The sequence below is a fragment of the Limanda limanda genome, chromosome 22, assembly GCF_963576545.1.
Source record: "Limanda limanda chromosome 22, fLimLim1.1, whole genome shotgun sequence".
Taxonomy (NCBI): domain Eukaryota; kingdom Metazoa; phylum Chordata; class Actinopteri; order Pleuronectiformes; family Pleuronectidae; genus Limanda; species Limanda limanda.
Window position 1 is genome coordinate 5069492 of NC_083657.1, and position 12947 is coordinate 5082438.

General features: G+C 41.3%; 1 protein-coding gene across 1 annotated transcript; it reads right to left on the reverse strand.

Moving 5' to 3' along the window:
* Positions 1-240: 240 nt before the first annotated feature.
* On the reverse strand, positions 241-2158 carry LOC132996338 (interleukin-8-like). The gene is made up of 3 exons (XM_061066687.1): positions 2001-2158; positions 1104-1239; positions 241-485 (listed from the first exon to the last, which is right to left on the reverse strand). Exons 1-3 carry the CDS (start codon positions 2050-2052, stop codon positions 362-364), a joined length of 312 nt encoding a protein of 103 aa, XP_060922670.1. The 5' UTR covers positions 2053-2158; the 3' UTR covers positions 241-361.
* Positions 2159-12947: the final 10789 nt, after the last annotated feature.

The window sequence follows — 12947 nt, forward strand, 5'->3', positions numbered from 1 at the left end:
TGGTTCTTTCCAATGAAAGATCTAAGGCAACTTGTTATTAGGAAAGTTTCAAAATTAGAGTTATACTTATATCCACAGTCAGATTCTTTATACACTCAAACATTACATATTGTTTCCATTACAGTTTATTTCTTGTGTCAATATAAATCCAGAATCAGTGTTATTTAGAAAATATGTATAAAAAGTAGAAATTCAATACAAATTGCAAAATGGAAAACAGAAAGAAACAAAAATAAAAACACCAGAGCAGAGATATAAAACAAAGAGGTTAGATAATGTGTTGTGTATTATTCTTTAAAGTAATAAGAGCCTGGCTCATTGCTGCAGGAGGGAGGTAGGAAGAGAAGCAACAGTTGGGTTGTTAAACTCGATTCTTGGCTCCTCCCTGCTGATGCAGCTGTTTCTCCAGGACGTACTTGATCAGCTTCTTCACCCACGCGGACCGAGGGTTCAGACACACCTTCTCGCCGCTCGCCAGTCCGGCTCTGAGCACAGACAGTCATCAAAATGAGAGAGGAAACATTTTGAACACCACCACACCTGTGTTTTAGATTTTATTTTGTTATCCCAGCACACAATTGTCTAAATGCTCAGTGTGCACATTATAATTCAATAAGATGCATCATATGTCACAGTTATTAAAGCTGTAGATTGCTCTCTGTGCGATTGTGAGGAGCTCTGATATTTATAACAACACAATCCTAATTGAGAACAATTTATACAGATTATTAGGGCCGAGCACTGATAGGCACTGACAGACAGAAATTGTAAGTATTATAATTTTTTTTCCAGGCAAATGAATCAGATTTTTGTTATTATCATTTTTTTTGTTTTCAATTTAATTGAATTAATAAATTTTTTTATTTTTGTATTAACCTCCTGTGCAGAAGTGGACTGCGCAGGATTAATTTAATTTAATTTAATTAGTTATTTTATGATGATTTTTTTTTTATTGTATTTTTCATCTTATTCGGGAAATTAGCAACACATCTGATAATAAATGAATTAGTCAGCGCCTCAAACGTGAGGAATCTGATGGTATTTCTTTCTTGTAAATTTCAGCTTTTCCATATTGAAGTGATCAATCCAGTGTTTCCACTCACATGACTTCGGTGTCGGGGCAGTGAGGTCCTTCAGGGACCAGCTTGATGCTCCGCAGGCTGTCCGGAGGGATGATCCTCGACTCCACCTCCACGCAGCGACAGTGGGAGTTGTAGTCCCTGCTGAGGGGGGGCATCCCTGTCGTCAACACACACACAGAATACACACTTGTCAGTTGAAGCATCTCTTTCTTTTTGTGAATGAAAATAAAGTTAAGACATTGAACTGTAAGGTCAGAACATGCAATTCCGCTCTCAGAGTTGTTTCATGTTTTTGTTTCCTCTGTCCGTCAGTTGAACAGAAGCTCTGCAAAGTTCTCTCAGTATTTGTCTGAAATCCAGAGTTTGTCCTCTGACACTAAACGCAGCCTCCCTGGTTTGTGCAGTTTTCCCAGGACCTTGGTTCGGCCTCATCCTCACCATGCTGCACGGCTGCTGATTCAGGAATCCGACAATGACGAGGCCACTTTCATCTCTGTGCGATTTCATAACAGTCACCATGCTCATGTTGTGACATCTTTATAATGGGTACTTCCTCATTTAATAATCAGAATCATTGTGACTAGTAACAAGTTCTCTGTTCTTACTACAGGCTGGAAAATCTGGCTGAGAGACGGGAAAACACAACACTACCAACACATCGGCTCATATATACAGTGAAGAAGAAATAGCAATAGTTCCTAAGATGTCGTTATCAAACTCTGAAATCTAATTGAGGCCTGATATTTTATAATTTAACAATAAACCTTACTTTAAAAAAACTATGAATAAAAATAAAATAGCACAAAGATAACATTTAAAAATCATGCAATTCAAATCTGCAAAACGCACTTTTCTCTAAAGTTGCAAAAAAACACACAATGATAGATATGATCAGAAGTGTGTCTGTCCTCCTCTTACCGTCACTGAGAGCAAAGAGCGTCAGAGCCATGAACACGATGCAGAGCTTCATCTTCTCAAACTTGATGCTTTAGTCCTCGACCTCAGACAGATGTTGTGCAGCTGTTGTGACCGTACCCACATCTGCACTGTGATATTTATACACACTGCGATCATGTGCTACTGTGGAAGATTTCAGGGGCTGTGTGTGTGTTTTCTGTTTCACTCTGTTGTGTTCACGCGTGCAGCAGCAGGCTGTCATGGGATTGGCGGGTTCAGGGACCGACCACAGGCCAGACTGAGGTGCACAGATATTAGTCATAACAGAGGATCAGAGAGTTTCTGTCTGAATGTCCGACAGCTTCGTTTCTGCACAAGAACTCCTCACTGTATTTCCCCAGCTGTGTAAAAGAGGAAACTGATCCAATGATCATCAGACCCAGTAAACAAGTCGAGTTTAACCTGTGGCTACATGTGAATATGATGCTGTGAGGTCGTGTTGACGATGATCCCCGGGGCCTCGTTCTGACCTTTAACATGCAGTACAATACAGCTACTATGTTAAATACTTCACTAGTGTTCTATCACACAGTTCTCTTTATTTTCTCCTCCTGGTTGATGTTAGTTTGTGGCTTGAATACTGTCTTTCAACCGCCTGTTGGTCTTGGTCACTATTTATTGATTCTGGAGTTTTAAAGCAACTACAGACGGTTGTGGAGAAAGATAAATTCATTTGATGTGTTCAAAGCAACTGTCTTCCAGTGAGAGTTGCATTTTAATCTGTGAATCAGGAGCTCCAGGAGAAGAGACAGAAACATGACAGAACACATTATGTTCCGATGACTCATTTGCTGTTAAAGTAAAAAAAAGTCAAAGTTGCAATCGCGTGCACCAGTCAATACTACTATAGTACTACTGTTGGGTTACAATCTGACTTTTAGCATCTTTCAGCTCGGTACGCTGCCGTTCAGCCAAACTGAATCCATTCAACCAGCAGACTTATACAGGTAGCGACCGGCTGGTTGAAAACTCTCAAGGGTGGAGACCAAAACAGAGCTAAAAAGTTAGTGGAAGTACTTTTATTAACATGCTTACCAATGAAAGAGTCATGTCATTTATTTATCAGGCTGACTGTGAGGCAGCTTCATGGTGGGTTTAATCAACAAGAAGCAGGCAAAGTACCGAAAAAAATCCAAATTCATAGAACTCCAGAAAGCAAAAGAAACAACAGGGAGCAGAAGTGAAACACTGAGAACTGCAGCACGTCAACAAACTAAACTAAGGAAGTAGAGAAACAGTTTCTCTTCATGTATCATTTTCATCTACAATGTTACAACTATCATCTTCTATTAGCTCTGATGTTGACATTGATTAGCCTTTTATTTGCTCTCTGGAAAATATTTGTATTCGAAATCATCTTCCTTCAGTTCGGTAACAGCTTTAACAAACAACAGAGAGAGTGTCATCATCTCAGGTTGAGAATAATCAGGCCTAGGATTTACTTGTGTTTACTTGTATTAATGCACCAGGAGACATCATCTGACTTTTGAGACAACGAGACAAGCAACAGCACGAAGAAGCAGACGGAAAGAAACCACAGTCCAACTGCGGTGAAGACTCGATCACAGATTGAGGATGAGACACACGGCTCCCCCATGACTGATGTGTGTCCATCAGACGTTGGGTCATCATGACTCCACATGATGGTGAGAAGTGAGGTGATGTTTTACAGCATGACTCTGCAAAATCCTAATCCTTTTTGAAAAGCCGAGGGGAATTTTATCGGGATTGAATAAAGTAATTAAATTAATGAAACATGTGACTAACTGAACTTGTATGTCTCTCTCTAGACTGCACCTGGACGAGGGAGCAGCAACACAATGATACCTTAAATAAAATAAAATCAAAATTTCTCTCTTTCAATAGTTAAATACAACAATTATTGATTTATTGCAGTTTTAATTTAGTAGATTTAGATTTAGGAGAGTTTGCCTTTTATTTTTCCACATCAAAGATTCTAAATAAATCTTTTTATGTTCATTAGTTTATATCTATGAAAATCTTTCCACATCCATTATCTCTTGCACATGACAATAACATTCTGTGTGCTCTGGGATTCTTCATTTATTCAAACATCAACATTCATGATCAGGGACTTGAGGTTTCCATTCGAACCAGCTCTTCAGCTCACGATGTTTCTAATTTGATCATAAAACGTGAAGCCACTCGTAACATAGGGCTCAAAATCCCTTGTTATACACAACTTGTACCTTCAGGCACAAGGCCCAGAATAAAAGGGAAATCACAGCATCGTCTCTGAGAACTTCTCTAACGGAGGCGTCTCGTGATTGAGCAGTTTCCCAACTCCTGTAACGCCCCTGTGGTCATGTGAAGGGCCCCCAGTAACAGAATGACCCCCTGGCCCGTTCAGCACTATAAGTGCATTCCGGTTAGTCCAAGACTTTTATCCTCATGAGAAATATCTATAGATAATACATTTCAAATTCATTATGTTTGAAAATGTCAATAATAAATTAATTAAACTGTTCTATCACAATCTTTATCCTAAACGCTGAAGCTCTACCTGCAAAAATAGAGGAAACAGACACAATAACATCACATGAGTAAGACAAATATAAATGAAGCGACTATTAATTCCACCGAATTGTTGAACATGACTAAATGAGGATATAAAATATGTATATGTATCTGCAACAGCACTAGTAGGACATCTGGTGGTCTGGTGTGGTAATGCTGCAGGACGTCAGGTTCACACTACAACTATGGGATGGTATATCTTTGTTTTGGATTTGTATGTATTTTTTAAAATGGTGAGATCACATAGGAAATTGATTAAATTTACAAATTAACACCATCATCATCACTCGTGGAAAAAAAATGATCATTATACCACTAATCAACATCATCATCCATACAATGCTCAATAATAATTATTATAACTTCTGCTCAACCGGACAAACAGGTAAAGGTTCGACCGAATGCAAAACTGTAGCTAATTCAGTCCATAGGGTGTGTTCTCCTTAGGTGAAATGAGAACACACCCACAATGAAATGTGAGTGGAAATGAAAGTGAAGGCAAAAAAGAAACTCACTCAGGTGTGCCTCAAACAGAAGAGCGACAGACTACTCACCAAAGAGTTTCCTGTGATCAGAGTTGGGGTTTAAAATGGACGAATATCAATATCCATTGTTCTTTGAAGCCACAGGTCTGACGGACACAGAGATGGAGACGGTGAGGACATACTTTCAGATAACACAAGTTTCTTGGGGAGGTGTCTGTTCCGCAATTCAAGCTGTCGGAGGTGATGTCTATAAAATCTGCTTTAAGGACAAAGAAGGTGAGAAACCATTTCGATTTTAAATTTGCTACTTGTCGGATAAACATTGCACTTTGAACTGAACGCAGGTGTTTTGTTGTGATGTTGGACTTTACAGACCAGGAAAGAGTTTTGCAGAAGAAGCTTCACATAGTCTCTTTACCTTCCGGAGAACGACATCTGACCATGAGGCAAATCGATTCATCACAGAAACCTGATCAGCCATTGACACTGGTGAGCTGAATATAAACCTTTTGAAACCTCATCTGCTGCTGTCATGATCCTCTTGTGTGGCCCAGCCTGTTTCATGGACATTATAATCCACATCCAAGATTGTGATGACTGTTGTGACATAATTGTCACTTTTTCTAAGAAAACATTGCTTTTAAACTCATGGGTTTCTTTCCTTTCTTTAGACGTTTAAAAAACCAAACACAAAAAGAGGATCAATGCGCAGGTATGACCCAGACCTTCAAATCCACAGTCTCATGATCGCCATGGAGGGACTTGAGAAGGTGAAGAGGTTTGAAAATACACAAATTTATAATCTGAAGAAGCAGGTATTCGAAAAAGGAGTTAACCTCCGTTCAGATTTGATAGCCTTCATAAAATCTAGGGAGGCAATCTCCAGCTACGAGAGATTCCAGGAAATCCTGTTCAATCCTGATCCCAAGGTAGAGTCAGATCTGGTTTTGTCCAGCATGTCCTCCAAAGCCATGGTCGAGGCTGAAGAACCAGTGACGAGAAACCTGAGTGTGAAGACTGTGAAGTTGCAGGGCGCCGAAGCTGTACCTCCAGATCTGGACCAGGTAAAGGAAATACTCATCAAAGCCCAGAACGTGGCAAACTCTGGAGAAATCAGAGTGGATTTCAGCTTCATCCCAGTGGGAACCACAATGATGGAAGTTCGACTGGTGGGCTACAGGGAAAATGTGAACCAGCTGGAGAAGGTTCTGTGTGACTACCTGACGAACCAGGCCCCCACACAAGAACATCTGAACTTACCATTTCCTGAACTAGTTGACTGTTTGGATGAAGTCTTACACCTGATTGGCTTGGACCACACGAAAGTGACGCTAAAAACCTCAACTGCCCCAAATCCTTGTGTGCTCCTGTCTGGTCCCCGTTGCCACGTAGACGAGGTGAAGCAGGCCCTGATCTCTGCTCTGTCCCGCCTGACTTCAGACACACTAGCTCTAGACGGACCAGGAGCTCAGAAGTACTTCCAGGCAGAGGGAAAAATAAGCAAAGATCTCATACAGAGTTCCTGTCAGGTCCTAATCAGGGAAGATCCAGGTGTGAACTCAGATGAAAGATCTTGCCTCAACCCAGTCGAGAACATTGCAGCCAACAAAACAAACCTGCAGATTAAGTTTGGAACTTTGGAGAATCAACAGGTTTGCCTATTTTATTCCATTCTACTTTACCTCAGCTTTTAAAGAAGCAATGCAACACTGCACATGATGTTTCCCCTTATTTCCACAGGTGAACGTGTTGGTGGTTCCCATGCTCCACAAACAGCTGACTTCAACTAAAGTGGGAAAGAATCTGTTGACTAAAGCAGGGAAAACAATGCAGTCCAACTTTGACGCTGCTGCTGCAAATTGTACCGTCAACCCTGGAGATGTTCTGCAGGTCGCTGGGCCTGCATCTCTTGGCTGCAACAAGCTCTTCTTCATTGAGTGTTTGCCCTGGGATGGAGTCAGAGGGCGCAGTGTGCAGGTAACGTCAAATAACTTTATCGGTGAGGGCTACAGATGGGAGCAAATTCAACATCCACGACTCAAGGGCAATGAAGTGGATGGAGGGGAAAAAGTTAAAACTGAAAATGATTGACAGAAACTCAGAAATCCAAAGAGAATGATGCTTGTGAATTTACAGCCAGCAGGAAAAAAGGTTTCAAAGAGATGTGAGACAATGGCAAAATAAACAAGACAGAGATGTGGACAGAGAAATGATTCTTATCCTGATCTACATAAACGAATCAACCTTTTTTTGTCCCAGGCTCTGAGAAATGGTCTGAAGAGATGTTTGGACCTCTGTGTGCAGCAGGAATTGAGTTCAGTTGCCTTTCCAATGATTGGACCTGGAATTGCGTTAGGTTACCCGCTCTGTGACGCCATTGAAGCTCTGACTGAGAGCATTTACCAGTTTGGATCATCGGGAGTCATTGGTTTACTCTCCAACATCTATGTCGTCATTAAACCGGATTATCCGGACTCTGAGGTACTGACTATCGACACTTTGACAACTGTTAGTTAGACACATGCATGTTTTACTGCTAAGGAAGTATTTCATATCAGCGTTTTTATCTACAGTGCTATGATGATGTCTACAGATCACTCAGCTCAAATATGAACCAGGGAGGCCAAGGTAAATTCGTGAGCTAATATATCGAGGACGAATCATGACTTAAGTACAAATAAAGAAATAAAGACATAAATAAGGAAATAAATACAGAAATAAATGTTTTAAATTCATTTCCACATGTATTTATTCCACATTAATTTATATCTGTATTTCTGTGTCCATATATAAATGAGGTACGAGGTCTTGTCCTCAGTCTCGAGCAGGTTTTGTGTTTTAAAACAAGCCTTGAATCAGCTGACGGCTTGTGAGTCTTCAGTAAGCATGCACATTTTCCAGACAAAACAACGCCTTTCTTATCTGCCCATCAGAACCTTGGGCAGCTGCTTGTATTCTTTCTAAGGCAGAGGTCACAGCTTCTTATGAAAACAGTGCATTCATGCATGTGTGATGCCGAATAAAGCAAAGGGAGGTATACTTTAATATGAAAAGTAAGGTATGAGAACAAGTTAAAGTACAGTGTAGTGTATGCCACAGATTTACAGTCTCCACAACAGACAGCGGCTCTTATCAGTGTGAGACTGAACTGCGATGTGACGCACACACATTCTAACGAACTTCAAGATTAACACCAGCCAGCAACGGGGCATAAGTCACTGTGTGAAGGCTACATATTTTACAGCATTTTTTTAGAGTTCAGTTATCTCTACAGACACACACACAAACATAGATTTCAATCTTAACATTATCAGGACCTGATCAGTACATGAGGTAACTTAGTGTTGGTTTGATTCGCTCCAGAGTTTATGAGGCTACATTAAAACATCACAAAAAATGACTTGTCGACATGTTGTGCTCAGTACAACACGAGACGTGACCCTCACAGTCAGGACAACTGAGACCTAAATCATCCCAAAAAATGCTGAAAAATGTACTCTGAAGTTGAACCAGTTCATTTAAAGTGTGAACTGGCTCAACACTGTAAACTGCTACTGGACACCAGTCAGCATTGAAAAGCAGAAGTAGTAGAACTGGATCATCACATTCCTGTGACCAATCCTGCATGTGACTGAGATTAGGACCGCCTTTCTCATTAGCATACAGACACAGAAATAGAGAAATAAATAAATGTGGAAATAAATAAATGTAGAAATAAATTTAAGACATTTATTTCTGTATTTATTTCCTCATGCTTTTATGCATTTATGCATTTATTTGTACTTAATTCATGTTTCGTCCTCCATACTAATACAGCAAGGAAAATCATATACATAAATTAGCATCAACTATTAGATAAAAATTCTGTTTTATCTCCTGTCAGTCATCTTCAGGTCCCCCACCAATGTCATCACTCAGATGGTCGTTCCTGGGGTCAGACTACACGTGGTGTTCGGTGACATCACTCATGAGACTACAGACGCAATTGTGAACTCGACCAACTTCAAACATCTCGAGTGTAAGTGAGAGCTGCTGATGCATCCAGACGCAGGAGGCACCAGGAAGGAGATGTTATTTTAATTTTTAGCCTTGTAACATAGCGTTTCTTTTCGTAGGTCCACTGCTTTCGCACTGACAGAAATATGTTTATGATTTATCAGATAGATTGTCATGAGATTTTGTGCAGCTATTCTTGTCCTGAACTCTAATCTTAATTACTTACTTGTCTTAGTGTCACCCATGGGTCAAAGTTTACATTTACAGCAAAAAATCTCAACATTAAGTTCAATTACACAAATGCATCTACACAACCAAGGCATTTTGTTGAGGCATATGTACCAACACCATGAGCATGAAATATTCTTCAACACATGACTTTATTTTGAGATTTTCTAAATTTTAACTTTATTCCAAAGATGCCAAATAAAAACAAATCACCTGGTTAAATTTTTTTTAATTGGACTTAAGTCAAAAAGTTCCTCTGTTTGTGACTTTACCTATGTCACTTTGAGATTTGCTGAAATTATCATCTTGTGTTCTACTCATATTCATGTTCCCAAGAGGGTGAATTAAAAAAAAAGGGTGGCAACATCACTTTTAAATTCAGATAAAAAATCCGTCCACTGCCTTGTTTTATGACCAGAATCTTGCACAACCAACGACTAGCCTGGTTTGTATTTGGTAAATAACATCTTGTCCTTGGCGTAGTGAGCAAATTAGCATGGCCTCATTGGCATTTGGCTAATCAGCTTTACATGTTCACAGAGACGGTAGCATGGCTAAAGACACTTAAGCTTGTTCTATTATGATTATTTATTCCTCAGATGGTGTTTGCAAAGCCATTCTTACTGTAGCTGGACCAGCGGTGAAGGCGAAAGTGAAAGCGGGTGATTAAAGATCCAGAAGTAATTTCCATGAAACACATATTTAATAGCTTCTAAGTCATTTTGTCTCTTTGTTGTGTTATGTGCAGCAAAAATGATCAGAGGATCAATTTTCCCGACCGAGGGAGGATCATTACCTTGCAAAGCCATTTTACATGTGTGTGGACTAAAAGACGCAGGCCTCATTGAGAGTCTGGTGTGTGACCTGATTCTACATTGTGAGTCCTCTGGATACAGGTCCATCGCCATTCCTGCCATCTGTGTCGGTAAATATTGTGCCAGACAATGCAACAGTCTACTCGTTGGTTTAATTTAAACTGTGTCAGTTAACACCACATCCTTGTGCAGGACAAGGTGGGATGGACCCTGGTGTCGTAGCTCAGGCCATTCTCCGAGGGGTTAAAACTGCCACATCGTCCACTTCCTTACGCTGCGTCACTGACATCCGACTAGTCCTGTTTGACGACATAGTCTTCTTGCTCTTCAAAGAGGAGGCGTGGCAGATGTTTTCCACTGATGCGGTCGACAAAGGTGAATTTTCAGGAACAGCCTTCTTCTTTTCGTGGTTGTTTTGTATTGTGTTATCAGGTTGTCGGTCAGTCCTTCCTTCCCTTTCTTGCAAAAAATGCACCTTGACAGAAACCACACTGGTTGGTGGAGGGATGCCAGCACAGGAAGGTGATTCTAGTTTCATCATTGATTGATTTGATGTTGATTTTTGATCCCACAGTGTCACTGTCTCATAAACAACCGAATCCACAAAGGTCTGGGACAGCCAACCCCAGTATCCTCAGTACCAGCTTCGACACTCAGCAGTCTGTCTTCCTGTTCCTGGGTCTTTGTGGTAAGAAGGTCTCAGATGGCAAGATGAAGCTGAAGCAACTGTATCAGGATCAGTGCTTGACTCATACCTTCACAGCCGAGGAGTTGGGAATCCTCTCGGAGGACGACATCGTGTGTCTGAAGCAGCTGGCGGATAAGGAGGGTCTGCAGATTCGGTCTGACCAGGGCAACATGACTGTGAGAGGGTTAAAAGATGGGGTGAACAGTGTGATTAAAGAATCTCTGTGCAGCAACTACAGAAGACTGTTAATAGTCAGGGAGGAGGAGAATTTGCACAGTCGTGTGGCCTGGTGCATCCTGGGAAGTAGCGGCAACTGGGCCAGACTTCCCAAAACAGCCAATCACAGACTGGAACATAACAACCTAGCGGGAGGCATAATGGATGAACAGAGCAACCAGTGGACCGTGGATCTACAGAGGATGGAGGCCACAGGACAAGTAACTGGAGAGATAAGAGAAGTAAAACGGCTTGAGAATCGGCCGGGTGAGAGGATACAACTTGTATTCAGCTAACCCTAATTCATGAAAGGGTTCTTTTGATTGAAATCAAATCTATAAAATGTTTCTCTTTTTTCTCATTTGCCAGACTTCACTCTCCCTCTGTACTGGGACAAAATGGCTGCTGGGGAGGATATGAAGGTGGTTACCCTGCAGGAGTCGTCTGCAGAGTACCGATCAGTGGAGCAGGCCTTCAGACAAACTGTTCCCAAGGGCAAGATAAAGGTAGATGGTTTCCACTCAGACAGATGCAGCAGCTGCATTAGTTTTTACATCATGTACATTTATGTACATTTTCTTCACAATTTCTGTATTTATTTGTTTGTTTTTAAAGATCGAGCGTTTGCAGAATGTCCACCTGCGTCGGGCCTATGAAGCGCAGAAGAAATGCATTTCTGATAAGATTGCACAGGTGGGCACCGAAGTGGAAAAGGTTCTGTATCACGGGACGACTCAGGACAGCTGTGACGCCATCATGAAAACGGGCTTCAACCGGAGATTTGCTGGACAAAACGGTGCAGATCTTTTTATACCTATTGCTTCAGCAGTGAAAACAATGTCACCGTCCCAAAATAATGCAACATAGATATTTATCTGCTTACTGTCGTTGATTCTGTTATTGACAACATAGGTCAAACTTAAAGAAACGTTTAGAGAGCAAGTGACCTATTTATAGATTTTTATACAGCATCACATTACTAATCGAAACCAAACGTACTAGAAAAATAAAGAGAGGTGTGGCCAGCCACTAGGGGGCAATCCAGATATTTTGGCTTCACTTTTAAGAAGCTGTCATTTCGTCCAAAGTTTGTCGTAAAGTCCATGTTTTCTCTTATTCTCAGCAACTCTGTATGGTGAAGGAACCTACTTTGCTGTAAATGCCAACTACTCAGTCCAGCACAAATACGCCAAGCCAGCCGTCGACGGCTCACAGCGAATTTTCGTGGCTCAAGTCCTGACCGGCCACTTCACTGAGGGCAGAAGTGACATGAAGGTGCCTCCTCCTCGTGACATCAGGCTGCCACATGACCGCTATGACAGCTTGGTGGATAGAATGGACAACCCCAGCATGCACGTTGTGTTCCATGACAACCAAGCGTACCCAGACTACCTCATCACCATCCTTGGCATTGAGGATTGGAAGTGCCGCGTGCGGATGTTCCTCGGCCTCACGTAAAACCCTTAAAAACCAGATGTTAGGGCAGAAAACTGGAGCTATGTGAAGCTGAGCTAGTTCCAAACACTGCTGTGACCTTGACAAACACTGCAGTGTTTGGAACTTGCCGCGGTCACATAACCTGTTAATCAGCTGATATCTCTTCATGTGCCTTTTAATGTCTCGGGTCTCAGATCGATGCAGCCCTCTGACAGCAGCAAACCCCTCAACAGCAAATTGAAGCTTTGAGTTATGTCGGCATTTGAGCCTTTTTCCATGTGCCCCTTTTGAAATTTGAGCCCCTGCCCCTCTGAAGGTCTCTGCACGGCCCTGTTCAGGTGACTGTGAGGGGAAGCTTATGCATTTTGCATTTTAACTGAAAATAATGATCAGGGTTTTTGGGTTTTGCATTTCTTCAGTGAGGAATTATGATGAATGAGTTTGTTTTCTATGCACTTTAGCAGTTTCTATGTGAATCTAAGCCTCAATAAAATATGTTAAATCA

Bases quoted from the DNA above. Each gene is read 5' to 3' on its own strand.
- LOC132996338 (XM_061066687.1), bottom strand. From the start codon at position 2,052: ATGAAGCTCTGCATCGTGTTCATGGCTCTGACGCTCTTTGCTCTCAGT. The intron at 1,240-2,000 runs GTAAGAGGAGGA...TGTTGACGACAG, and splicing joins GCTCTTTGCTCTCAGTGACG to GGATGCCCCCCCTCAGCAGG. The intron at 486-1,103 runs GTGAGTGGAAAC...GTCTGTGCTCAG, and splicing joins TGCCCCGACACCGAAGTCAT to AGCCGGACTGGCGAGCGGCG.